The 27,668-nt window shown below is 37.1% G+C and overlaps 1 protein-coding gene across 15 annotated transcripts in view; it reads left to right on the top strand.

The window, feature by feature from the left end:
- Nucleotides 1-27,668, top strand: part of OSBPL3 (oxysterol binding protein like 3) — an 88,616-nt gene extending 60,948 nt beyond the window's left edge. For 12 of the 15 annotated variants that reach the window (XM_080577866.1, XM_080577874.1, XM_080577865.1 and 9 more), the window contains 13 exons: nt 175-305; nt 5,380-5,487; nt 8,284-8,418; nt 9,115-9,208; nt 11,921-12,171; nt 13,790-13,927; nt 16,659-16,722; nt 19,747-19,825; nt 21,092-21,236; nt 22,570-22,714; nt 23,371-23,497; nt 24,060-24,182; nt 25,327-27,668. In XM_080577866.1, coding sequence (XP_080433992.1) covers nt 175-305; nt 5,380-5,487; nt 8,284-8,418; nt 9,115-9,208; nt 11,921-12,171; nt 13,790-13,927; nt 16,659-16,722; nt 19,747-19,825; nt 21,092-21,236; nt 22,570-22,714; nt 23,371-23,497; nt 24,060-24,182; nt 25,327-25,423 — 1,637 coding nt within the window. In that variant the 3' untranslated portion in view covers nt 25,424-27,668. The remainder of the gene's footprint in view (nt 1-174; nt 306-5,379; nt 5,488-8,283; nt 8,419-9,114; nt 9,209-11,920; nt 12,172-13,789; nt 13,928-16,658; nt 16,723-19,746; nt 19,826-21,091; nt 21,237-22,569; nt 22,715-23,370; nt 23,498-24,059; nt 24,183-25,326) is intronic. The other 3 variants (XM_080577870.1, XM_080577869.1, XM_080577868.1) reach the window with 1 other exon arrangement.

Raw genomic sequence — 27,668 nt, 5'->3', positions numbered from 1 at the left:
TAAAAACCTACTCTGTAACCTTGATTAATATTACTTGTTTTTAGTGACCTATCCAGGATCTCAAACTAAATTCTTGTTTCTGTCACCGTAAACGATGTTTCATTTAAGTTTTACATAACTGATATGTATACAGCAGGCTGTTTTTAACTTTCACTTTTTACAAAATGGTTCTAGTTTACTTCACCTTGAAGTCAGCTTTCAGCACCATATCTACAGAGAGAGAAAAGCTGAAGCAGATGCTGGAGCACGATGCAGCCTCATCTCCATCTGCACAAATAGTTGGCTTGAAGAATGCCTTAACATCTGTAAGTGACGTGCTGAAGTTCAGCAAGCTTCATTATTATCAGATACCACTTTTAAATTTTATAGTAATTAATTTCTGTTTCATAAGTGTCTGTTCTGTGCTAGAATTTGCAGTATTGAAGCATAAGTTATTATATAGGGTGTTGTATAAAGACTCTCTTTCCTAAATGCTAAAGGTGAAAACACTGAGGTCTGACAGATTTATTTATAGTATGTAGTATACCTGTATATAGTATAATCTGTATTATTTGATGTTAAATATAAGAGGGCTGTTCTGTGACAATAAGTCTACTTTGTCTGGAAATATACACTCTGTTCAATCACTCAGTTCTAGCAGGTTGTGGTTTTCTTCTCCTAAGCAGCATTCAGGTATTTATTATGACTGGCACAAAATAAAGGAAGGAGGAGCTGAAAGCAGTCAGCTCTCCTTTCTATTGCACCAGAGTGTCATCACATTGTACCAAGACACTGAAAAACAAACTCAAGAATAACTTGCTTATATGGGCTTGCAACTTTACCTGTTAGTCATCTACAAGCAGCAATGGAGCAGTTAGAGCAGAGTTCTAAATGACAAAAGATTATGCTCTTTAAAAAGGTGGGGAGTTTAGGTTGGTGTACTTTGTCTAATTGTTTGAGACCTTGCAGGCTATTCATATTTGAATGCGTCAACCAAATAGCAATCTGGTTTTAGAGCAATGAAGACCATCATTACCACGCTCTTAAAAAATTCAGTCTATGTTGCAAATTCCTAATCAGAGGCACTCCTGACTCTCTGGCTATATGTGATATAGATGATCTTAGGAAATTGTTCAGTATAAAAATTGTTCGACTCCCTTTGTTTTACAAAAAGTTTACAAGATTTACAAGTTTATAAAAACGTCCTTTGTTTTACAAAAGCTGCATATGGTTATAGATTTTTAGCTTGTAACATGTTTCTTTGCCTAGACCTGTGGAGGCAGTTATGTCTTTGTAGATTTTGGCAAAAACTGAAACCTGTTGCATAATAACTATATGTACTCATTTGTTTTTGGCTTTCAGATATTCCACTTCTGACATCTGGATAGGTGTCTCACATTTTTCCAGTGCTTTTTGCATACTATTTTACATCAGAAAATAAGTTTTAAGACTTCTGAACTAAGTGAACACTCAGCTTGATTTTTTTTTCTGAGCAATGAAATTCTGTTCGTCTCCATCCTCTAGATGTCTTTTAAAAGTCATGCTCTTAGCTCTTATCTGTTACTTAATAAGCCTTCTGTAGCTCGTCCAGATGTCATTTGTGAATGCTGGCAGTTTCAGCAGAGGTTAACATCTATATGAGAACTATTCTTAGCCCGTAGATCTGTAAAGCCATGATGCCAACAGAAATTTTCTCACCATGCACAGGAGAGATCCTGTAAGAGAAAAGAATGAGTTTCCTTTGAAGAGCTATGGAAGCACAGTTACGATAAATGTGACGCATTTGCAAGACTATTCTTTTCAAGAGAGTCCTGTACTGGTTACTTTGACTTGGTGGTTGTTACTAATTTGTTTTTTATTCTGTACATGTACAAAAAAAATCAAACTCATTGGTTGAAAGCTATAAAACTTAAGTCTGTTTTGCCCTTATTAGCCTGACAGGCTGAAGAAAAGTGAACAGATAAAGTGCATCAAAAGACTTTTACAAAATTAGCATCTCTGCTTCTATCCTTGACCTACACACAGTCTAAGAAAAGTAGATAGTGAATACAGAAACGTGAATACAGAAAAAATTTTTTTATATAAAAAATAAATAGAAGGAAGAAAGCACTATAGAAGAAGGCTACAAGAGAAGGAAAAAAAGCACTTCACAGCATGCTATACAGGAAGGCTGTGTAAATTATTTTTTGCACTCATTGGAAGATGTGCGTATAACACGTAATATAGTCCGCCTGAACACTTGACACAGGAGCAGTAAATGCCTGTGTGTCGAATCCAGACTACACATATGTAAAGCCAGAGAATGTTCTTTCTCCCCTCCACCATCACTTCAGGCCTACTGTCTTTCCTGCCCTCAAGACCATATCCATCAGAAAATCAGAAACATTATTGGGACAAAATATTGTGTAAACAAGAGGGTTCTCCACATTCGGATTGCAAAAGTGTGCAGTAGGTCTTCAGTATTGTTCCAACCATCAACAGGGTTTGTTTCTTCTTCTTTTTTTTTTTCCCCTACCCAGTTCAATAGACACAATTAAACAAAAAGGGAAAATGTGTTTTTTAAGGGCTGTAGGACCATCCTCATTTCTATACTGGATTTATTTAAAATGATGATCTTGGTTAGACTTGTGTTGCAGTACAGGAACTATGACTCAGAAGGCTTTTTTTTTTTTTCATTTTATGGTTAAAATTAGTAATGCAATTTTTTTTCAGAGACACATTTTCATTTCAGCAGGGCTGCATTTTCTTCCTTCAATTCTACTGTGACTAACATATGGCCATCAGATGCACTCAGCACAAGTAACTAATACCAGAGTTTGCAGTAGAGTTTTTTTCTTCTTACCGTTTCCATTATAAGGACGTCAGGACACAAATTTTAACTGTTCTTTGGTACAGTGGTAGAAAGAGTTGTGAAGTTCTGCATTCTGTAGAGAAAGAGAACTACTTGGAAGATGTAGATAACCCTTGCCAAAGTCTACTTTGGCCAGAGGAAATATTTCAAAATAGTCTAAATATACTTTATTTGGAATACAGTTTAAACAGCCTGCTATAGTAGATATTTGGCATCTAGTGAAAAAATCCTGGGACAAGAACATCACAGTGAAATCTTTTTTTTTCCATTCCCTTCTGTTACGTTGCCAGAAAGCTGAAACCAAACACTTAAAGACACTTCTTCTGCTTCTGGGCAAGTCTGACAGTCTGAGGAGTTGCACAGGTCTTTGAGACTTTGCAGGATAAACATGCACTAGATTGTTCCTCAAATTCCTACCCAAAGTTGCCTCTTTCTTTCAGCTCTGCATCAAACCATCCACAGTCTGTCCTGTGGTCCTGTCGTGGAGTACATTTCAGGTGTATCTTAGCAAGAAGATTCTGCTCCACATTGCTCCATTTCCATCCAGCCCGGAGGAATGCAAAGACAGCTAGGTGGAAGAGACCTCTTCTGTATCAGTTTTTAAAGCAGAACGTGTTAAGATCAACAGTCAGAGCAGTCTCCACAGCTCCAGTTGGTGCAGCAGAAAAATAACTGCGCTTTCTGGTTCTCTTCAGAAGGCCAAGAAACAAAAACTTGTATTCCTATTAGTAAGGATAAAACCACATTTCCTTACCCATGTTAGTAACCCAAGCTTTATATGTGAAGTCCCTGTGGATGATCAGAGGGCTGGGACATCTCTCCTATGACGAGAGACTGAGAGAGAGTTGGGGTTGTTTAGCCTAGAAAAAGCGGCTCTGGGGAGACCTCTTTGCGACCTTCCAGTACCTGGTGGGGGACTACAAGAAAGATAAGCTGACTCTTTACCAGAGTGTGTGGTGATAGTACAAGGGGTTTAAAACTAAAAGAGGGTAGATCCAGATCAGATATAAAGAAGAAATTCTCTACTACAAGGGTGGTTGAATCCTGGAACAGGCTGCCCAGAGTGGTTGAGGATGCCTCATCCCTGGAAGTCTTCAAGGCCAGTCTGGATGGGCTTTGGGCTTTGGGCAACCTGGTCTGGTGGGAGGTGTCCCTGCCCATGGCAGGGGGTTGGAATTAGATGGTCTTTAAGGCCCCTTCCAACCCAAACCGTTCTGTGATTCCCTGGCTGACAGTCACCGAGAGGAGACAGGAAGCTGCTGTGTCTTTTGTGGTTCCAACTGAGTATGAGGGAAAACCCACCTCACCTCAGAAAAGAGTTGCCCAAAAGACCTCAGTGTGTCCAGCTGACAGCTGTGGCTGGAGGAGTGCTGGCCAGCTATTTAGAGTGTGTGTTGTTTGAATTATCCCATCTGAGAGACAGTAACTGCTTCTGTGTGACCTCCTGCTCCATGTCCATGCAAAGGAGAAGTTATGTTACCATACATGACTACCTGTTGGTCTTGCAGTGTTATATATACTTGTGATACTCTGAAGGATGGCGTCCTTTTAATTCGCTAGAGTGCATTGGTTTCTGAAATGGAATGAAGAATGGGCTGTTTCACTGTCAGTATCTGTAGAGATTCATTTTTTAACAGAGTAAATTTTTAAAAATGCTTACACATAATTATAAAGCAGTAGAATATAAAATAGTATTGCTGTACAATGTTAAAATACAAATGTAGTACAACTGTGTAAATACAAATGCAGAGTTTTAGTTATTAATATCTTTCTCACAAAAAAAAAGAAAGAAAACAGAGCTAAGTTGCTGTAGGTGTTGCTAAGTATTTTTCTTTTTATTTATTTATTTATTTGTAGCCATCTCCAAACCGCACAGAAAAGCTCTGCCTTAGAGCATAATCATCATGTCCAGTGAAATTTGCCCTCTGCCATTTCTGGAATTGTCTCCTGGAAAACAATGTTTGTCGTGTGCGAGGGTTGTCTTTCACTCCCAGTCTGCATTCTCAGTTCATGCCTAGTACAGTAGCACCATTGCAATTGGGGTGCAGCAGTAAAAGGAGAAGATAACTTAGTCTTCCAAATCAGTCTGAAGTAGTTGTATGCGTCTGTTGGTCGAAGGCGAAGGGAGCTGTGAGAATATCAGGTTGATGGGAAAATCAAATGGTTTTGGGTGTAACAAAAGTAAGAATATTGAGAGAGACTAGTTTGGAGATAGGACAGAAGGAAAGGAGCTGAAAAGAAAAAAGATGCATAAAATTAATTTTTAAATTCTTGTATCACCTTGCAGAACCTGGTAAATTGAAAATATCATCCTTGGCTTTTGTTCTCCACTTATGTGTCTGAACAAAAATAATTTTAATTTTAAACATAAAGAACAAGGTTTGAAGCATTTAGAATAACTGATTTGCTGGACCAGTAAAGAATCATGTTGGTGGTGTTTAATACTGCACTTTAAATATTCTTCTTCCCTTTCTTTTTACCCAATAAAACCACTGTTCAAATTAGTTGAGAGAACTTTATATCCCCAATATTTTTGTTAAATATTCCAGGCAATAGCACAAAACACTGATCTAAAAGACCGGTTACGCAGAATACATGCCGAATCTATGATCCTTGATTCAGCATCTAATGCAAAATCAAGTCCAGATTTGGTGAAGGTGGGTATGGATTTCGTCTTTCAGTGATATCTTTTCCTCCAGCTCCTGCATCTAGACCGTGTTACATCTTGTCCTGTTCTTCATGTGTTCCCCGCAGTGTATTGTGTTAGTAAAATGAGTCCACTTCTGTGGTTATGAATCATTTCTGATGATGCATTGTGTAATATTTAATTTTAAAGACTCCTTGTGAGCGGTTTTCCTGAGCACACTTCCATTGCTTTTTCCTGCTGGCTTCTGGTGTTCTCCCTCACCTCCTGCCCACTTCCCATTCAGCATGAACAAAGCTGTCTTGTTGTTACCTTGCAGCCAGCGTTTCTCTCCCCCTTATTCCCTTGTTAACTTTCATGTTCTGTATTTCTTTGTTGCCTAAATATTTTTAGCCCAGAACACTGGCTACCAGTGGGACTGATTTAAAGTTTAGAACCATTAGAAGACTTTTTCATGAAAGGATCAAATAAATTAGATGTACACAGCTCTTAACGAGCTCTTTCAACCATTTAGTTTTGTGTGTGAAGCCATGGAGTCTTCTACATATCCAGTTAGCCAGTTTGACATGTACTGGTGTTCAGACAGTTCTTTGGCTTGCTGCAGAATGCATACAAATATGGTGTATTTATAGGTCACCGGATCTAGATGTTAATGGTGCTAGTAAGGGGAGCAAGAGCTGTGTTATTTCTGGTGGATTTTCCTAAATGTTAACTCATATGGAAGCTTCTGCTGCTCTTGCATTATAAATCCTGCATTAGAACTTGAATGGATGTAATGTTGGGGGTTTTATATAACTTACTATTTCCTTCCATTTTTAAAGACAGTTTAGTCATTCAGTCTGTTCACTTCTATTTTAGTTCTCTTTTAGTAGAACTGGTTTTGGCCATATTTAGCCTCCTTTTTTTTCTTTTTTTCTTTAAGGTAGTTGATCATTCTACTTGCCTTTTCCTTTTAATCCCATAAGATTTTGAACAGCACTTAAACTGCCATCCAGAGAAGCATTCATGTATCGATACAATGTTTTTTTAATTTCAGGAGTTATTTTCCTATTTAGTAGAGGACCTTGCAAAGACAATGGATTATGTCTGAAACACGCTGTATGCATTGCATATGTATGTGACAAAAATAGCTTTCAAAAGGTCCTTTAGGGGGTTTGTGGACAAATTCCCTCTGGCATGGTTGGGAATGGAACTTAAGGGCAAAATCACTTATACTGGAAAAGTTTCGTCTTAGATTTCTCTGAGGGCTATGATACAGCAGTGCTGCTGTAGGTCACTGCACAAAACTTGGCTGTAAATGATACATCAGGTGCTATGACAGACCCGTGAAAACTGAAGCAGTATTAACTAGTTTCTCAGGCCTTAGCGTAAGATAAAAGTTTAGCTTGTCAGCCAGTTTATGGTGTAGTTTATCATGCCACAATTGTAACATGAAAGTAGACAAAATGAAACTCTCATGTGATTAAATATAAAAAGCAACTGTTCTTTTATGAGCCTTTTCTGCTCATTTTGCTTCTCAGATTCAAAATAGTGTTGGAAAAAATCCCAGTAGCAATGCTTATGTATATAAGATTTTCTTTTGACTTGGAGGCCAGTGTAACTGGTTTCCCACAGAAGAGATAATTTTGAGGTTGCATCTTTCTTACAGCTTTATCCTGGTTATACGCTAAAAAAAGCAAAAAGTCTTTGGTATCATAACAGTTTGGTTTGTTACCATGTCACCATTAGCAGTACACACTGAGAAACATTTCATACTGTAGTAAAATCCACCAGCAGAAAAGACTGAAATGGTTTGTCGGTTTGAGTACAGGCTTATCAGATTATTCGTTAAGTGAGTTCTGAAAGTAAAACACTACATTTCCTGCAAAATGATGATAGTTAGGGCAGTCATGGTTACAAGTTAATAAAGCATCTTGTGCAGAATGAAGCTTGAGAGCAGCTGATACACTCATTTGGGCCAGCTAGCTCTTTTCCTTAGTATTGGTGGAGTTTTGAGGGAAAACAGTAACAATCCTCTCCAACTTTTTCCTGCGTCCACTTAATGAACCAAGGTAATCCCACCTTTGCTAGACTACTTTCTGCAGCTCTGCCTATGCCAACTATCTGTAGAGCACTTGGGACTTCCATAGGCAGAGATAATGAAATCGCTATGATGGTCACATGGGCCTGCAGCAGCAAAAACAATGTCATTTACGTGGCTTTGATAATACGCTGATTTTGGTTAACAGAGAGTTCTTGTGTGTGGATGTGAAGGAAAGCTTTCCAAAGCATGGAAAGTAGTCTGGTGACAAAAGACAGCTAGGAAAGCATTGTTATTATATAGAAAGCAACTTTGCCCCTCTGAATTTTGTATGCAACTCCTAGGCCAGATTGCATTAAGCATGGCATGGGAGGAAAAGATTGATTTGATGGCTAAGATCAGAAAAGAATGTGAATCCAGTATAAAGAGGCTGGGAGTTTTCTTATTGTGGGGCTTTTTTAGTGATATGCTTGCATGTATCTAGTGAAATCACTCAAATACCAATGCGTTTTTACATTTATTTTTTTAGGGGGGAAAATTACATGCATCACTGTAACTGATTTACTGAATAATGCATTGCGCTTTTTTTGCCTTCTTTTTTTCTTCTCTTTAGTCTGTTTTCCTTTGGTTTTAATTCCGTCTTTAAAACATGCTGCCTTTCACTAGAGAGGAGCATGTGCAATCTGCTCCCACTGTTTTACAGCCTGTTAAGTTACGTGACTGAATTTGCATGCATGAATGGTATTTGTGGTATTTTTCTTCTCAAAACTTTGTATTTCTTTTAAACAGGAAAATTCGAGAGAAGAAAGCAGAGGTCTGGTTCACCAGATCTCCAATGAAAGCAGACTGTCTATTGCTGACTCTCTCACAGAATTTTTCGATGCACAGGAAGTCCTACTGTCTGCCAGCTCTTCAGAAAATGAGGTCTGAGCATTAGGATTGACATTATTCTTATGTAGTTCATTATCTGCTACTTGACACGTTGTCTTTCAGAGTGCTAATTGCATGTCAGATGACTGCCAGAAATGTTTTTTTTTTTTTTAATAATAATACACAGCATGTATTTATTTGTTGTTATCTTTTCTCAGTAAAGTGTAAAAAGTTATTATGGAGAAGTCTTATTTGTGCATTGAGAAAAATAGCAAAAAGGTAGCTGGTATGCAGATATTGCATATATTATACCATCTGTCTTGAGTTATCCTGCAGGTGCTTAAGAAATTGTATCGTAGAAATATATATTTATACTTGTCCTTGTTGTACCTGTTGGTACCTTGGGGCTGATGTCATGCACACTGAAACTTAAGAGCTCACTTTATCACCTCTCTGGGACTCCATAAAAGCCTTGGCTTTTGATGTGGGGAAATCTCTTTTAGCTCTGGGGCCAAGAAGATGAGGCATGCTTTCACTAAAAGAAAAGTTGAATTGTCATTGATGGTCATCTCTCCCAAAATTATCTTTTAATTCTTAGGCCTGCTTTTCTATAATACTGAAATACAGCTTAAACAGTTCAAATATAATAAAATAATTATTGCAGCAACAATTTTAATGTGCACATGGGGTTATTTTAATGAGTGCTTTAATGAGTAAGGTATCTTGCTTATTTCCCCACCTTGCACTTAGGTATCAGATGATGACTCATACGTAAGTGATATCAGTGATAATGTCTCAGAAGATAACCTAAGCAATGACATGGAGAATGAAAGACAAACTTTAGGTAAGTTCAAAGTTTTATTTATCATGTTCTGAAAACAGTGTTTCTTGTTGTTTGGGGTATTTTTTTCTCATCTTGCTAGAAATCATTCAATACTACAGGTTTTGTGATGCAAACAACCTGTGGTTTTTCTCTTACCACCTCAGACAGATTTTGAACAGCACATTCTGGATAATCTGATTAACAGGGCCAGGGCACCATTGTTTAAGCACGATGGTGTTCAGTATCAGCAGATAAACACCTGTTTTCTTGGCTTCATTAGTGACTCCAACTCTTTTTTAGTTCCTTTCATCTCCATGGGATTTTTCAAACTAGCAAGACCTAGTTGCTTTCTTTTTTTCCATAAAATTTTTTTCAATTTAACAACCACATTCAGAGTTCTGTTGTTCTTAGCAGAATTTGTTTAAAGGAACATGACAGTTATTACACACTGGCAGTGTGTGACTGTATGGATTTCTTCTTTGTGTGTTTTAATTATGATAGGCTTGTTACTGCATACACTTACTTAACTGTCTTGCTAATTAGAATGAGAATCAAGAAAGAGGAAGAGGAATTGGTAATAACAAGCTAATTGGCTCTGTGCCTTCAAAGCATGTCGTCTAACCACAATGTTCTTCCCACTCTATCAATATGTTTTATCTTCAATAATGCTGAATAATGGTTTCTTACTTGTAGCATGGGCTTTTTTTTCTTTTCTTTTTTTTTTTTCATGAGGCGCGGGCAAACTATACTGTAGAGAAAATTTGGCATCTAATCTGTCTGCCTAACCTAACCACTGAGCATGCACCAGCAGCCTTAAAGGAGATTAATGAGAGCAGTATGGTTGGATTACCAGACTAGAAAGCTCCTTTTAGGTGCCCAGATGAATAAACAGTGTTAAGTTTCAACTCCCCTGCTGCATGTTTGCACTATTCACATCTTTTTTTCCTACACTTATAATTTTTTCTTTTTCTCTGCTGTGTTTTGTCACTATTTACCCCAATAAATGGACTGACCCAGAGTATGTAGTTCAGTCAGTTGGTATTCAGGTTTTAATCAGAAACTGTCAAGGGACAATTTAGCCAAAATCCTATTTCAGAGAGCTCTTTTGAACAAGAATATGTTTTTAGTGCGTACTCCTTCCTCTTCAGATATCCAGTCATTCCTGAGATATGTGAGGAAACATCTTTCTTTTTGGCCTTTTCTGATACTAAGTAAATACTTCCAATAGGGAAGTAAGTATAGGAACCAACCTCTTCTTAAAAAGGCACACTTAGCAGCATTAAGTTTCAGGCAGATTTTCTGATTCATAGTGCCCACATCCTTCCTATGCAAAAAGAAAGAGATATGCACTAGTATGCAAATAGTTCTCCTGTCCTTGTTACAACTCAGTCACATGAGGTGTTAGGACTTTTAGTTTTGTGAGTAGCAGGAAAGACAGAAACTTCTTTGAGGCTGTTAATTATGAAAGTCTCTGTCTGAGGCACTGGGCTAATGTATACGTCAGTGGTGGGGACGTTAGTTCTTGGGGTAATCTGTACTTTGTCACTGTTGGAAGCACTGCTGGGTTTGTGCTTAATGCCACTGCAAAAATGGAGGAAATAATGTTTGAAATCATGCATTTAAGGGCAGTGATTCTTTGGGCAGGTATGTATGCTACAGGAAAGCTCTGCTGTCCTATGCTGTTTCAGTTCCTCCAAGGAAAAGCTGTCTGAGGAAAGCCAGATGAGGATGGGGGTTAACAGTCTGGGGCTATACCCAAAGGTCTCCAAACGGCAATGGATTGTAGGGCAGAAGCTTCCTAGGAGCTTCTAAGGATGTATAGAGCATGCTCATGTAGTGGCAACTGTGCTCCTTTCTGAACTGAGATTTATGTACAGATAAGCAATGTAATCTTCAGGCTACTGCCTGTTGCAGAAGCTTGTAGCTGTATTTTGATTGTGACACAGATCATTTCATTGCACACTTGCAACCATTTATTCCGTTCTGACTGCTTTGACAAGGCATCACAGACCTCAGGTATTCTTGTGATTACGAGTCCTTTTTTTTTTTTTGAATCTTTATCAAACCTAGAGCTCCACAGTTGCTTCAGTTTTACCACCTACAAAAGAGGTCATTTCTCCGCCAACGTATGGGTGCATCTACAAGCTAACATGGCTTAAAATTTTTTTAAGTGCTCATTACAGTGACAAGTGCTCTAGAAAAGCCTGCATGTAAATCTGTGGTATAGTAAATTTCCTTGGTAGAAGTATTCAAAAAAGTAGGAAAAGATAGACAGGTGATATTTTTATGCTTGGATCCGTTAAGTGACACCTTGTCTTCTGAGAAGTGTCAACTTAATTGAAGCTCTGTCAAGGAAGGAGGTTTTATGTCACTTAAACAGATAGGAATCCATCTCTGTTACAAACAGGTTAGTTCTAATATTTACTCTTTCAAATTCAATGGGAAGCCTGAGCCTTTTTCATATCCTTTAAGAGTAAGGAGGTAATTTTTTATGCTGCTTTCCTACCTGGAGTTTAACTCGGTTAACTTACAGAAATTAAAATTGTGTTCTTTCTTTATCCTTTTGTAGCAGGCTACCTTCAAACCATAAGTGAAATACTTGAATGAAGTGTGAGGGTGGATGGAAGCTTTGACAGAAAAAAAGTTGATTGAATTTTAATGTATGTTTGCAAAGGAGATGAAATGGTAAGTAAGCAACGTATTGATTAACTTGTTCTGCAACTTCCTTTTCAGACTGTATTTCTGAAAGTGGAATTGGATGCCATTCTAAACGGAGAACATGTTTACCAGCTCCATGCCCTAATACTAGTAATATCAGCCTATGGAATATCCTGAGAAATAACATAGGAAAGGATCTCTCCAAAGTGGCCATGCCTGTTGAATTAAATGAGCCACTTAACACCCTTCAGCGTCTCTGCGAGGAGCTGGAATACAGTGAACTACTAGATAAAGCAGCGCATACACCTAACCCATTTGAACGGATGGTAAACACATTATTCCTAATACTTCATAACATTCAGTATAGCCAGAATAGGGTATAATGTAAAAACAATTTGCCAAAGAAATGAAAATATTCTGGTCCATTTTTCTTTTTCTCCAAGCTGAGGGAAGCAAACTCCTTAAGCGTGTCTGGGCATGCTTACATACCCTCTACTTTTGATTCTTCTGCCTAATTTCTGTTGTTTTGTCAGGAAGCGTATCTCCTTAAATGCCTTGCTGTCCTGCAAGGTTAAGTAACATACTAGTTTAACTCTGTCTTGCAGCTTTTCCTCTTCCTTTCTTATTCTTTTAATCTTCCAAGATTTAAAACTTGGAGAAAAGAGGGAGGAATTGAGCTAATATGTTTCTTGCATGAGTATGAAAGTTACAATATATCTTTTCGTAAGGTCTATAAATAAAAGATTTAAAAGCTTTCTAAGTTCTCTTAAATGGAAGTTATGGATTATACCTTAAACTAAGTCAAGCCTTTTCAAGTCAATAAATCTTATGTTAAAATGAGGCTGTTAATGAATGTAAATAGTTATGTTATAAATACTGTTTGAAAAGAATCTTGCTTCATTCTGACAGTCTGCAAGGATTACAATTTAGTGTCTGTTCTCTTCTAAGGATAGAGGGTGTGGCTGTTAATTTGTTTTTTAGGTGCATAATCTTTTTGTTGTTCTCCTGAGAACATACATTAAAAGGAAATGAGCAGTAGTTCTTCACATCAGAGTGAAAAGTAATCTTTTCTCTCCTTCCTACAACTAAGCATCTGGAAATTGACTCAGAATTAAGTATTCTTTGCCTTTGAGAAATTCCTGAGGCAAAATTAATGTTAGCTGTTGCACAGTAATTGCCATAGTTCAGTTTAGAATGGCTTTTATCAATTCAGTTCCTGAAATTGTGAAAGGAGAGCATTTGCTCTTTCACAAGATGAGGAAAAGAGAATGAAAAGGGAGAAAAATGGTACATAGGAGACATGAATTGAACAAAACTAATTGTAATTCCTCAGGCTTTGGAGGAATTATGCTGTGTTGACTGTAATAATTTGGAAGGATCTCCTGTGTCTTAATTGTAATAAAGAGCAGTTTCATTATTAGGTAGTAGCATACAATAGATAAAAGGCAATTCAAACTGTGTTGGACATAATAAATTTTGTGAAAATGCTTTTAGTGCTTCCTGTGCCATGTTTAGGAAAAGGGTAGTGGGTAGATCCATAGAATCACAGGCCGTAACTGTAAAAGCCAGTTAAAAAAATCTTACAGTGATTTTTAAAGTTACTGCTTTGAACTGTGCATGTTCCAAAAGGCTGAGGTGTTTCAAACAGTTTTCAGAGACACTGTTATCAGTTGATTAAATTTGCAGAGTTTGATCCTAGTAACTCCATCCATCAGTGAACCAACCCCTGAATGACTCTCTGAAAACTGAATATTTCTGTAATGTATGATCCAGTGTTTAATTTGCAGGAGGAGGCATACAAGTTCATACTCTGCAAATGATGGAAAAATAAAGAATTACTTGTCAGGATAAGGCTTTTTTTTCCTTCTATTAAATCCGAATCTATAGCAAAAAATGTGCATGACTGTGGTAAATTAATCAAAATTCCATGTGTGTTATTCCCAGGTGTATATAGCTGCATTTGCAGTATCTGCGTATGCCTCCAGTTACTACCGAGCTGGAAGTAAGCCATTCAATCCTGTTCTTGGAGAAACCTACGAATGTATTCGTGAAGATAAGGGTTTCCAGTTCTTTGCAGAGCAGGTACTGTATGCTGCAACCCTTACACTTGCTGTTTGATAGGCTGCTTAATTCTGAATGTGTGGCTGGTATCCTTTGGAGTTAATAGCAAAATGTAAAATTACTTTACCTAACCAAATCTCAAGGGGTGCTACAGAATTATAAATGATGGAAATTGCTTTGTTTTTTGAGGAAACTCGGCTAACTCTGGGATGGAACACGACAACCAGCAGCTGGCAGTCAGAAGCAAAGGCTGGCAGTTTGTCTACTCCAGCAGCTACATAACTTGGTTAAGGGGAATACAGTTCCCCATGCTGAAATCTGATCACTGCTGCAACAAGCCTTCATGTACTTGCCATGTTCTTTTGTGTGATCATTAAAAATACTGTATTTTCAGCTGTTTAATGTCTTTTTTTAATGACAAATATTTAAAATATTTATTTGTTGATCAACCACTAGTATTTTTATGGTACCTTGAATATTTCTCCTTGCTGTCCAAATATTTTGTGGGCTAAGCCTGGTACCACAGTTTAGTAGCTGAAGGATGTATACAACACATCAAGGTCTGAGTGTTGCTGAAAATAGTCCTCCAATAGAAGAGTAATTATTAAGTGTGGGTAAAAAATATTAAATTTAAACCAGTTGAGTTACCAAAACTGCTAAGCTTGAGGCATGTTAAAAAGAGATAAAACTTAAATATTCTGGTGCCTATCAGGGCTTAAGAATGATTGAAAGCTGTCTTGTTTTGTCTAGACATAACAGCAACAAAAGAATACAAAAGTGTGGTGGTCAAAGCTGTGCAACCTAGAAATTTGATCAGAAGAAGTCTTAAAAGAAGCTTGTGGTTTTGACACATTTTGTACATCATGTTCTACAGCTGACAAAAAGGAATGCTATGTGATCTTTCCTTGGTCTCAGGAAGTATCATGGGCAAGAGTAAAAATAAGGAAAAAAAGCAAAGCAGTCAAAGCAAGAATTGAATTAAAGTTCAAGCAGTGTGTCTGTTACTTTATTGTATTTAGTTCTAAGGTAATGTATAGCACACTGAAGTTACCAACATAACATCAAATTGGAGTAGCAAAGTGGTCAATAAAAGTTTGATACTGAGTTTAATGTGAGTTTGAATTGAGAAGCTTTTCTCCTTGATATTGGACAAATCAGTACAAAGGCAGCTTTTACTAAAGGAGAATTTTAAAACAGGAGGCTTCTTCAGCGTTAACTATTGTTCTAATACGTGCAATAAGTGACAAGAGTTTATAGATTGGTAAAGTTTTACAACACTAGTATGGCATGGAGGAATATTAGGAAGGGAGGGTGGTGTAGGAGGAAAGAACTTTCATGCAGCTTGCAAGCATTAAATACTTCTCTTTCCATCAGGAGCTGTAGCTTATTGCTTGTTCGTGCAAGCCTTTTGATGCCTACTGTAGATAACTTGTTAGTGCGGACAGTGTGCAATCCAGGGAGTAGATAGGCAAAATGTATAAAATGACAGGGATTCTGTTGTATGACTAGAGTGTGTTCAGAATAGCTCTACTTAGCTCCATGACCTTACTCTGGAATTATAACAGTTTAAGTGAGAGCTAAGTTTAACCCAGGAATTATAGTGACATCTGGGGTTAATCTGGGTGCAGTATGTGAGAGAGAGAGTGTTGCTCCCAGTGGATTAGGCCATAGCTGAGAGTAATTAGTACTGCTTTATTTTTTTAACTAAGTAGAGGTTGTTCATTGAAGAAATGGATGCCTTTGAAAGAAAGAAAGAAAGAAAGAGAGAGAGAGAGAGAGAGAGAGAAAGAAAAGCTCAGTAACAAATTTGCGAAATGAACAACAAAGAAGAAAGTAAAACCGCATTTGAAACATGTATGTGGTTAAGAAATGAAATTCATAGTAGGAAATAGCAACTTGACTTGAAAATAAAGGTGTTTTTGTCAAAGAACAGTATTACACATCAGAGTATTGGACCTGGTCAGTTTTAAGTTATGGTCACCCAGAATGGAGAATGTACAGCTGAAGAGGAGTGGTTGCTTTTGCTTTGTGCAATCACCTTATTATTTACTATTTTCTTTTAATAGTATACATTGTGTATTTATTTACTTACAGTCCTCACTTTGCTATTTTGGTCATTGCTCCAGTTTGTGTATGTGCTATTACCCAAAGCTGATAAAATGCAGTGCGTGTGGTTAGAGTTTCACACAAGAAAAACCCGAGGTCTCACTAGTGCAGTAGTATGTAGGTGTTGGTAGTTGGAATTTCGTGGTTTTATTTCTCCACCCGTTTGGCCCCCTTCAGCGATGCTGATTGTTGCCTCCTCCCTCATACTGAGGGATCTGTAGGTATTTACTGTACAGAATAATTTAGCCTCTTGTTTTTTGTTTGTTTGGTTGGTATTTTTTACTTTTTCCCGTGTGCTTAAAGTGCAGCTTTTGTTAATATATGAATGGGGCCTTCGGATTAACTGTAATTATCATGTTAGAGACAATGTGCAAAATATATAGTTAGATTTTCATTTGATGAACAGATTTACAGGCCTTTCAAAGTGTGCTTCCCATTTCTTTCAAGTCTTCTTAGGTCTCAGTACCTTACTAATCTCACTGGCTCCCCCTTTAGGAAAGAACTGCAAGCGAAAAGCAAATGTTCAAATTGTGAATGTCATATATGAATGAAAAATGAAGGGGAAAAAGGGAAAAAACAACCAAAAAACGACTATTCAAGTGTTAATATGTCCATCTTTTTTTCCCCTTCCATGTCTTGCTATTAGGTCAGTCACCATCCACCTATTTCTGCATGCCATGCTGAATCTGTGAATTTTGCTTTTTGGCAAGGTAACTTTTTCGTCTATCATTTACTTTTACAGCCTTCATAATAGTTTCACTGTGTGTCTAACATGAAATATCCTGAAATGGGGAAAAGGTTTATTTCCCTGCTTATGTCATATCAGAATGGCTTTAAGAAATCCTAGCCTTACTGCCATGCTTCTTACTTGTATTTTCTGCCATTACAAAAATCTACAAGTATTTTACAACATTATTGATCATTCTTTTAATTTACAAATATCTGCATTTATTCAAAATCTGCTGAAATATTTTTCTCTCCTTTTTTTTTATGTGTGGGAGGTTTATTTACTAGAGAAGAGTTGTACCTCAAGCTATTTATAAAAACAAGCTAGAGTAGAGCTTGAAAAACTACAAGTTAAATCCTGAGCCCTGACAGATCTTGTAATCCTGTTCTGAAAACAATTTCCAGGAATGCTCATAACAGCAAGGACAAACATATTCTCCATGTCTTTCTCTGTTAGTATTATTACAGCATGTAAGATTTCATGCTGTTTGACTACTAACATTCAGTCTTTCAAAAAATATTGTGTTGGAGCTTTGTTTGCTCCGTAAGTCTGGTGAAGATGTCAGCCAGTTACAATACCTGTAGTTAGGTATTTTTGGAGTGTACAAAGAACATAACTGTGCCTTTCAACTCGGTTCAAATCCTTTGCCCAGAGTTTTGTCAATTCACTACGTGGCCATATGATGGCATTTAATTCTGTTATGATCGACTCTGCTGACTTGATTATAGTTATTATGGATAGAGCTGTATTGAACAGAAATTGGGACTCTGTCATTAGTCTGGGCTTTATTATTCAACATAATTCTGTGCTTTATAAACACATACAGGACAAGAATCCTTCTCTTCTTAGCTGAAAAGCAGAGATGACCAAAATGTATTCATTTCCTGAATACTCTGTATACAAGACTAGATAAAAGCCTGTCTTAATAAAAAATGAAGAGACTGATTTATTTAATGGATCTTGGAAAACTGCTGTTGCTTGACTATCGTAACGTGCATTTAGAGAACAAAGTTTTTCTGCAAAGATGACAGCTGAGAATCTGGTCAATTAGAGAGAGTCTGAGGTTTGGTCCTGATGATTCCGGAAGATTCAATCAGACTACAGCAGGGTTTGGGCTGCTTTGGTTTGTTTGGTTTATTTTGTTTTCAAGCATGGCTAGCTGAGCTTAAGGGAAATCTAGACAATGATGTTTTCCAATGCAAAGGCAGTTTGTAAATGCTGTGGCCTCTTGTTAGAGGGCTGTATTAACTTATGTGGAAAGATTAAGTTAATCATAAAGGTAGCTTGTCAATGAGGTAAGTTCTTTCTGTGCAAATCTCTTTTCACTTACCATATTATCCCTACTGCTGGAAAGGAGACAGCCCTCAGCTACATTGCCAGAGCAGTGCTGTCATCCCACCAGACACTGCCATTTGTTCCTGTTTCAACGTCAAGAAATCTCTGGATCATTTCTGTCGAGCCATAAGACTGGGTTCTGACAGGGACAGTTATTTCAGAAACTGCGTTTTCTTACTTAAGAAACTAAAGCGACTTTTGCAGAACCTATTTGAAAGGACAAGAACAATGGAAATGCAGAATAGAAAGTTCCGGCTATTACAGTATCTGTGCCTCAATTAGTCTGAGCATAGCTTTGAAATAACACTTGGCTTTTTTTAGCTCTCCTAAAATTTTTGCATGATGAAGTTACACACTGGATCCTAAGATGTTTGCAATTTAATGATCTCTGTGTGACTTTCTGAGACCGTAGAACACAGTCTGATAATACATTTTAACTGTTGAACTCTGCAGGGTCTGCCGTTGCTCTTTTTCTTTCATCCCAGTGCAGAAGACAGAAACCTAGTGCAGAATTCAGTTCAACTATGAAGTCAAGGTAGTTTTGGACCTCTTACTCTGAAGTGTAGGAATCATGACAGAATTCCTGTCACTAAAGATACTGACCCAACATAAACCTTCACAAGAAAAACAAACAAAAACAAAGATCCTTTTCTCAAGTGCTAAGAAAAGGATTGTTTTTTCCACTAGGAATTCTGCCTCATGTCCCATGCCAGCTTTTGCAGCTGTAGGCAGCTTGATGTAGCTCAGTCTTGTAACACATGCACATATACTTGGGAAACAGGTAATCTCCTAACTCCAGTTTGAGTATCTATCTCACAAGAGTTTCCCTCCAGCAATTGCATGGGAAGCAGTAGTCAGGAAGTTATTAGTTAGTGTACTAGCATCTTTTTGAGACTAGAGTTGAATGATTCCCTCATTTTCAAATTGTTCAGTGAATGGAATTGGGAATCCTGGTGTCTATCCTTGTCAGCAAGGATACTACCCACTCAGCTCTGAAGTTGTCAAAGTTACTGCCTGATTATCTAGCCTAATTTAACTCCATACCCTTTCTGCCATGCTTCCCTGCCCATGTTTATTTCACTTCCATGTGAAATAAATTGCTAATTTAACAACTGCCTCAAGAAAGTTTTATAAATTCACATTGAGATTTCTCATCTTCTTGTTTGGAGGAAATGACTTGAGACTTGGACAGTTCTTTCTCTGATTCATTCCAGATTTTAAAAGGCCCGTTAAACTTCCAGGGGAAGTTGGACTAAATCCCTCTCCACTTTTGTGCCCTTTGTAGCATTCTCTTACTTCTTCACTGTAGATATTGTTAGTTGTTATATTCTTGTATTGGAAATTCTGGTTTGGGTTTTTGAAATGTCTGCATTCATTCAATAGGAACTGAATTACAGATGAATGTACACTGTCGATAGCTTATTCAAATTCCCCTCTTTTGAAAAGTTTTTAAGAGATGACTTTTAGAACTCTGGTGCTTTTCTATTTAAATTACCACTAATGTTGTGAAAAAAGTTGCAACTCTTAGTAGGTCCATAGCATTACTTTGAACACTTCATTATGTTGCATTTCATTAATTTGCATTTCTTAAAAATAAAGTAGAAGCCAGATATAAATTGATTCATCCATGCCTATGACTAAACCTGTCTTTTTTTTTTTCCTCCTGTTTCAGATGTAAGATGGAAAAACAAATTCTGGGGAAAGTCCATGGAAATTGTTCCAGTTGGTACAACACATGTAACTCTTCCAGCGTAAGTGCTTCGGTCTCATATTGCTGTTTGCACACAGATACACACATGCTTACATGCACTGGAGCTACATTTATCCAGATGAGGACAAGCTGTACTGTGCATAGGAGACCTTTGGAAGAACTGGTGACTGATTTAGTTTAAAAAGAAAGGGAAAAAAAAAGGCCAGAAGCTCTAAACATTTCAAAGGTTATAAAAACAAAAGATGAAATAAAAATAGTCACTTTTGTGTGTTTTGAAAAAGGCAAAGTTGGTATTTTCATACTTTGGTTAAATTTCAAGCTTAGTTGCATGGAAAAGTTGCACGCTAAAGGAAGTTATGAATTCCTTTGCTTGAACATGAATGTAAGGGTTGGGGTTTGTTGCTATATTTGTGCCTGTGTTCATACAGACCCTAACACCATGGAGTCTAGGTCTATAGCTGTCCTTACTGCTTAAGTAGTTATTATAAGTGATAAACAGCACCAGTAGCATATCTAATATTTATTATCCAAGGCAGTAAGCAGTCACAACAACTATGGTTAAGTGTTGAGTATAGTTTGATTTTTTAAAAAAGAAATATAAGCAGTGTTCCTATGCTGGCTTGTCAAAGTGCCCATTATAGATCAACAATTAAAATTCTGGCCTATATCCAGCATGGTTGCAGAACTGTTTGCAGAACTATCTGTTTTCCAAAGAGAGTCTACAAATTTAATTATTCTTCCTTATTTACAAAAAAAAAAAAAGGAAAAAGAAAAATAGCCCAATATAGTATCCAAAAGATAGTGTATATAAAAGATGTTGTGCTCTCTTATTCATAGTGACTAGATTAAGCTGTGGAGTGAGAGGTCGTTAGGATGTGAGTGAAGGTTCAGTAGCGAGGTAACTACCAGATTAGTACCCATGGCGGGCTGATGAACTGGAAAATTTTCTGATTCACGTGTGGTCTCCACATGCTGGTTTATATCCCTGTGAGAAAAATATCATATGTCGATTTGCATACAAAAAAGATGCTCAGGCTAAAGGCAGAACTGAGAGAAAACTGAATTCAAGACCAAAGCTTACAGCAGAAGTGATAAGGGTTTTCTGGGAGATGGGATTGTTGTCATGGCCTTTGTTTATGAGAAGAAGGTGTGGGAACAAGAAGACTGAGGCATTATTAAAAAATAAAAATAAAAAAATCCATTTCATGGTTTTTTTTTTCTAATTGAGTTCTCTGCATTTTTTTCAGAAGTTTGTAAGCTAGTTTAAACATGGTATGAGACTTCTCCTGTATATATTTTCTTACAGATTTAAAGACCATTTTGCATGGAACAAGGTGACGTCTTGCATCCATAACATCTTAAGCGGACAAAGATGGATTGAACACTACGGAGAGATCATCATCAAAAATCTTAACGATGACACTTGTTACTGCAAACTGACTTTTGTAAAGGTGACTCAGGAACTGCAGCAATTTTGGCAGTGCCCTTTCTAGCATCCACAGGGGGTGGATGCTGTCTGCTGAAACCCAGTACAACTGCTTACACGCTGTTTTCCTATAGTTCTGTAATTACCTGTGATTCTTTGAGAAATGTGAACTCTAAATTAACTGCAGCTCAATAGGTAGAGCAAGGAAAGAAAAAAAAACAAACATTCTCAGGTGATTCTAGCTGAGATGCAGAAAAAAAGTATGAGGATGGGAAAGGAAGAAATGTCATCAAAAACCTAGTCTGTGTTTGACGAGGGAGGTACGCATAAGGTGTCTAGTGATGGTGGCTTACTGCATGCCTCCTGCTAAGCCATTGTCCTGTGCTGTGGTTGCAATCATCCAGCAGCTGTAGAACCAGAGCTTACACAGGGTATTTCAAACAATGCACTTTTGTAGCCTTGTACAGATAGGTGGAGGAGCTCAAGTGAGATCTTGTGTTGTTTTTCAGAACTTCTGCTTCAGTACAAAGCCTCAGTATATAACTTCCTAAAGAAATGCCCTCGTAACTGAAATAAAAATTAGGTTTTAGCAGTAGATGACTTCTTCCTAGAAAAAGAAAATCAGTTTAAAACCTAAAATAATGTCAAACTTTCTAACCTTAGAAATTTTGCACAGCATGCTAGGAGTCTTACCTTAACCTGAGTTTTCTGATTCTGATTGCTCGAGCAAGGCTGTGCTTTTCATAGCTCCTATCTGCATGGCCTGTCTCTAACTACTTCAGCATACCAATGCAGCATGACATGCTCAGCACCAGAAGGAAAGTGAGTATCATCATTTTCCTTTTCCTACTTCTGAATACTGTGTGCTTTCTAAGAAGCATTAGAGTGAAGCATTCAGGTATATAATTGAAAACACTGTAATGTATTTGCAGAGCTGCAATAGATGTTTGGAGTTCACATTTTAGATTGAGAGATTCCAAGTTTTATACCTTTGATATTATAAATTGGCAAAACTGGAGATCACTGTGAGTAACAGTTTCTTCTTTTCCTGTTCTGCAAATCTGGAGAGGATGTCAGTAACTATATCAGAAATCAGTGTTATTTGTCATTGGTCAAAGTTCAGTCAGCTGTGCTTCACCTAGTGCTGCCTTTAAAAAGGCAGACAGCACAGATACAATTCTCAATAGTAGTATTTTAATTAGCTAATTCATAGTACTAACAGCAGTTCTATGTGCATGATATCGTAATGCACACCTAAATGAATAATTTTCATTTCAGAAAAATACTCTACAGCATGGCAATATCACTTGCACTTGATCTCTCACCCACCTTTTTCTTCCTGTTCCTTTTGATTCTAGGCAAAGTATTGGAATCCAAATGCACACGAGATTGAAGGCAGTGTCATGGATAAAACTGGGAAAGTTGTGCATCGGCTCTTTGGGAAGTGGCATGAAAGTTTATACTGTGGGACGACTTCATCTTCAAACTGTATTTGGAGAGCAAGTTAGTGACCAGAATGGTTAACATACAGAACTTCAAGTCTGCTTGAGAATATCTATTTATTTTCACTTGTTAGGCCCCGACTTCTTTTTGTTTCTATATGGAATATTAGAATTTTGTCAAGCATTTAAAATTTAGACCAGAAGAATAATAAATTATTTAACTTAAATGATATTGAGATCTTAATCCTATGGCTTCCTGCCTTTTCCTCATTCTCCCTCATTTTCATATCTGGGAGGTATAAAGGAGGTATTCAGGACTCTATAAGGAAGAAAAACAAAAAAAACAAACAAAAAATAACAACAACAACAAAAGTACATTTTTGTGTACGGAATTCTGATTCATGTATTAAACATTGGAGGATAGCCCACATAGCTCAGCTCTGTAATGAGAGCCATATCTGAAGTTCTCCCAGACCTCATGGGTTTTTGTCTACCGTTGTTTGAAAAAGCGCTGTGATTGTAGCATGTGTTTCATCACAGTTGTGCTCTGATTCAACTTAGGAGATGCCTCTTACTCCCCAAAAATTGAGACGAAGTTCAGAGATACAAAAAAAAAAAAAAAAAAAGACTGAGGGGAGTTTGGTATTGTCCTTCTGCAGATAGTAACATTTAACTGGAATTCTCAATGTACTTTTTTATGTTTTTTTTTTTCTGTAGATCCAATGCCTAAAGACTATGAGCAGTGGTATGGATTTACTCAGTTTGCATTGGAATTAAATGAACTGGACCTGCAAACTAGGTCATTACTTCCATCCACTGATACACGTTTTAGGCCAGACCAGAGGTAAGAAGTTTTCCCCATAAGTATCTTCCTCAAATAGTTTTAATCTTCCTTAAACTCACTTACCCCTAAGCTCAGGCTACCTTGTGTAGGTACCTGCAGTGTGCTTCCATTTTTACATTACTTTTGCATCTGAAACAGACATTTTAATCACTTATCAAGAGACGGTCTGGTCATTATGAACCAGTGTTTTCTGGAAATGGTTTTGGACACTTCAGTTTCTAGATAACTGCTTTTTCAACAATGTTTTTAAAACTTTTGTTGTCAAGCATACTGTGTTTGAATAGCCAAAAACTGAGACACTTGAATTTGCTTTTTGCATTGGAATTTCTACCATTGCTATCTTCCAATGAAAAGGTTCTAATATAAAGATTACTTTGAGCTTTGTGAGAATTACTTTTCCTTTGGTGCTTATTGCTAAGGTAACTGTCTGCAGATGTAGTTTTTTACCTTTCAAACACTGTGAACCACCTGCTGTAAAGATTAGATTCTGGAGCTCTAGAGGACTTGACAAAGATGGGGACAGAAGCACCAATTGTGTCTTTTATCACTGCTGCTCCTACAGGTTTCTAGAAGAAGGGAATATTGAAGGAGCTGAAGTGCAAAAACAGAGAATTGAGCAACTACAGAGAGAAAGACGGAAGGTGCTGGAAGAAAACAATTTAGAGCATCAGCCTAGATTTTTCAGGTACTATATAATAATTAACATATACTGTCATGTATTGAAATGTTTATTATAGATCTTGTTCTAAACTACCATAAAGCAGGTTCCAGTTTTCCCAGGTTTCTTCTAAATTCTTTCTTTGTTGTTGGTGGTGGGTTTTTTGTTTGTTTGTTTGTTTTTCTTGACAGTGAATGGTATTTGGTCTAACTTTGAATTTGCCTGAGGAGTGAATGTAGCATCTTTGATTCTTTCAAGCAAGGTGACATAGGTCATTTTAGCTTAATTATCTCTGCTGAACTCCTGCAGAATTCAGTGGGATTGCCTTGTGCAGCAGTGTGCAGAGGTGAAGCCTTTCATATTGAGGGATGTTTTTGAGAAAGTTTCCCCCATTTAATGGCAAGATAATTGTGATTTAGAAAGCACTTTGTTTCTTCCTGTTATAAATCAATTAACAGGGGACTTCAGCTATTGAAAGACAAAAATGAATGCTAGTGAGGATGTGGTCTTTTGCCCTCCAGCTTCTCTGTTGAGGATGCAGTGAAAGAGTTAGACCCAAGGTGAATGTTGTATGGGCTTGTGTATCATAGTTAACAGATCAGGGATCCTAATTATTTTCTGGATAGATACTGTACTTAGGAGGAGTAAGAATTGGAGAAACACAGAAAGGTTTAAAATAGATGCAAAAAGGAAATGACTTAGGCCAGTATCTGTCTGAGGAACTGCTGAGCTAACTACAGAAAAGCAAACTTTACTTCCAGGAGGCTAAATAGACAGGAGAAAAGCAGAGTCTAATGCTATGTTGTATCTTCACAATGAGGATTGTAAATAAGGATGAGGATTTGAATCCGTGTAATGAGGATTTGAAAAATTGAGATTTGTGCTGTAGGTTTAAATGACAGAATAAAAAAATTAATTACTATATAGCAAAAGTGTTACCGAATGTTAGGTTAGATATGAAACACACATTTTGCTTTTCAACGTAGATTTCTTCCTCCAGCAAATCACAAACTGATTTACGTTGAACGCTGTACTGAGCTTCATTGCACCTGGTTTGTGGGCTGGATTGGGTATCTGTGCGTAGTGCTACGTTGCACCACACAACAAATATATAGAAAATACAAGCTTTACATTAAAAAAAAAAATCAAACGACTGTTTAATCTTTGATAGGAAATCCAAAGATGACTCCTGGGTGAGCAATGGAACCTACATCGACCTTAGAAAAGAACCTGGTTTTTCCAAACTGGACAATCCTATCCTCTGGTGAAAGAGGAGCCAAGTGAAGATGTTCTGTGCTGTTTTCTTGGATCTGATTTAAAAGAAGTATATATAAATATATGTGTATATATATATATATATATCTACAGACACACATAATATATGTGTGGGGGGTTTGTATGTGTGCAAGTGTGCATATCTCCAGAATTGTGCTTACTTTAGTATATGATAATTGATTTGTTTTCTCTACTCTATTGCAATGATTGTTTGAATGTATAAATACCCTAACTTCTTTTTATAAAATATTTAATAAATAGCACTGAATGTTAACAACTAGAGGGAAAAGGGGAGCTTTTACACTACTTTTCCAAGGTGTGATGGTAATGTCAGGTCTGAGTTAACTTATGCCTTATTGAGTTGTATTGGAGACAGTAGCAACAGCTTCTCGTAGCTGTGCTGAGAAATGAGCGTAAGCCTTAGTAACAAACTGTAAGTAGGCTTCCACAGTTCAATGAGTAGTTCAGCTGTCTCTGGGCTGGTCTAAATTCCTAAAAACGCATTATCAGTTGGTGCTGAAATCTGAGCACGATCCTTTGCTGCAAGAGAATAAGACTCAAATATGCTTTGGTTTCTATTAGCTTTCTTACTAGCGTTATGGAAGCAGTAGTTCTGAGCTTACGTCAATGGACTGATGGCTGTGTAAGTGTACCTGGCTAAAAGCAGTGCTAGAAATTCAGGAATCACCAACGTTTTCCACTGGGAATCTTCAGATTTATAGCCCCCAACAGGGCAAGAGGAGGAGATCTTTTGTATATAATGGTTGAGCACTGACTATCTAGTCACTGTCACTAGTCACTGACTATCATCTGAAGCAGCTCTCTCTTTTTCCAGTAAGTAATATGTATACAGAGCACAAAATCCTGTGCTTCCATAGCTTCATTTGTTTTTATTAACCTAAAAATTGCAACAGTAAGTCTTTTTAAAAAGTAAGCGAACTGATTGTTTTAATCTAGAATTTTTTTCTTAGTATTTTGATATTTTCTACCTCTTCAAAAATAAACAACATATTTAAGATCTTATATTTAAAAAATGACCATCTGCCTTATGGAGAAATGTATGGAATCGTTGATCTTCCTCTGTTTGTTTGTTATGTTCAGATAAATATTAAGTGTCTTGCACTAAATCAGTTGCTTCTCTTTCCTGTAATTTTATACAGTTGGGTAGATTTGCAAAAGTATGAAACCATAGGTCAAAATATACCAAGAAACAAATGTAGCAGAATTAGCACTTTTGAATGAAGATTATAGTGATGGGCAATTTTATTTATTTTTTTCCATGAAATCACAGTGCTCATGAACAGAATAATTGCATTCCTGCCTATCTGCAACTCAAGCCAGACTCATTCTTCAAGTCTGTTAAGTGTGTCTGTGACTCTCTGGCAAGAAAACGCTTTTCAAGTTTAAATCTATATCCACCACAACCCTCATTTTTTTCTTACATGCCACCTCAAAGATTGAAAATACACCCTATATATGATAAATGTTGTTGGCATGTTTACCTGGCTTATGACTGGAACAAATGGACAATACATGCGTAAGGGTTGCTCTTAGAAGGACTAGTACCTTAGAAAAGCTTACTTTCTTCCTTTTTTTTTTTACAGTTTTTTACATCTTACAGCATTGTTCTAAAGAAAACCCATTAAAACGGATCCATGTAGTATATGTAATGAAGGAAGTACTACAAAAACTTCCATTTTAAACCAAATCCATGGTATCAGTTTAGATGTATATTTAAATTTTGTTTCCTGTTACCTTGAAGCTTCATTGTCTTACAATCAAATGCTTTATCACCATTATTTACTTTGCCCAAGAACTCTGGCTCACTATCCTTTCTGCAATTTCTTACCAAAACAGTTAACTCTCTATTTAATGTGTCTTTAATGTCTATTTAATGTGCACTCCAGCAGCTTACAACAAGGCAAGGTTCAAGTCAGTATGAAAACAAAATCCGTGCTTTGATTCTCAAGGAAATCTTAACCTCTGGGGACTGTTTGGCTTTTCAAGGAAAATGAGAACCTCTTCATGGCTTGAGCCCTTCCTGTTTTACACTTGTATTATCAAAACTTGGCACAGAAATGAGTGGATATTTGTAATTATCCTTGTTGTTGGCAATTACCCTTTGTATGAAAAATTACACGCGTTTAACAACAAAGGAGGTAGGAGAGAGGAAAAAAAAAAAAGCTTTTAAGAAAGGGAGTAAAATTTATGGAGGATACATTAAATTTGCTCATTGTC

This window comes from Anser brachyrhynchus (assembly GCF_964034855.1).
Source record: "Anser brachyrhynchus genome assembly, chromosome: 2".
NCBI classification, from domain to species: domain Eukaryota; kingdom Metazoa; phylum Chordata; class Aves; order Anseriformes; family Anatidae; genus Anser; species Anser brachyrhynchus.
The sequence above is the reverse complement of the archived record's forward strand: the minus strand, read 5'-3'. Positions and strand labels throughout refer to the sequence as shown.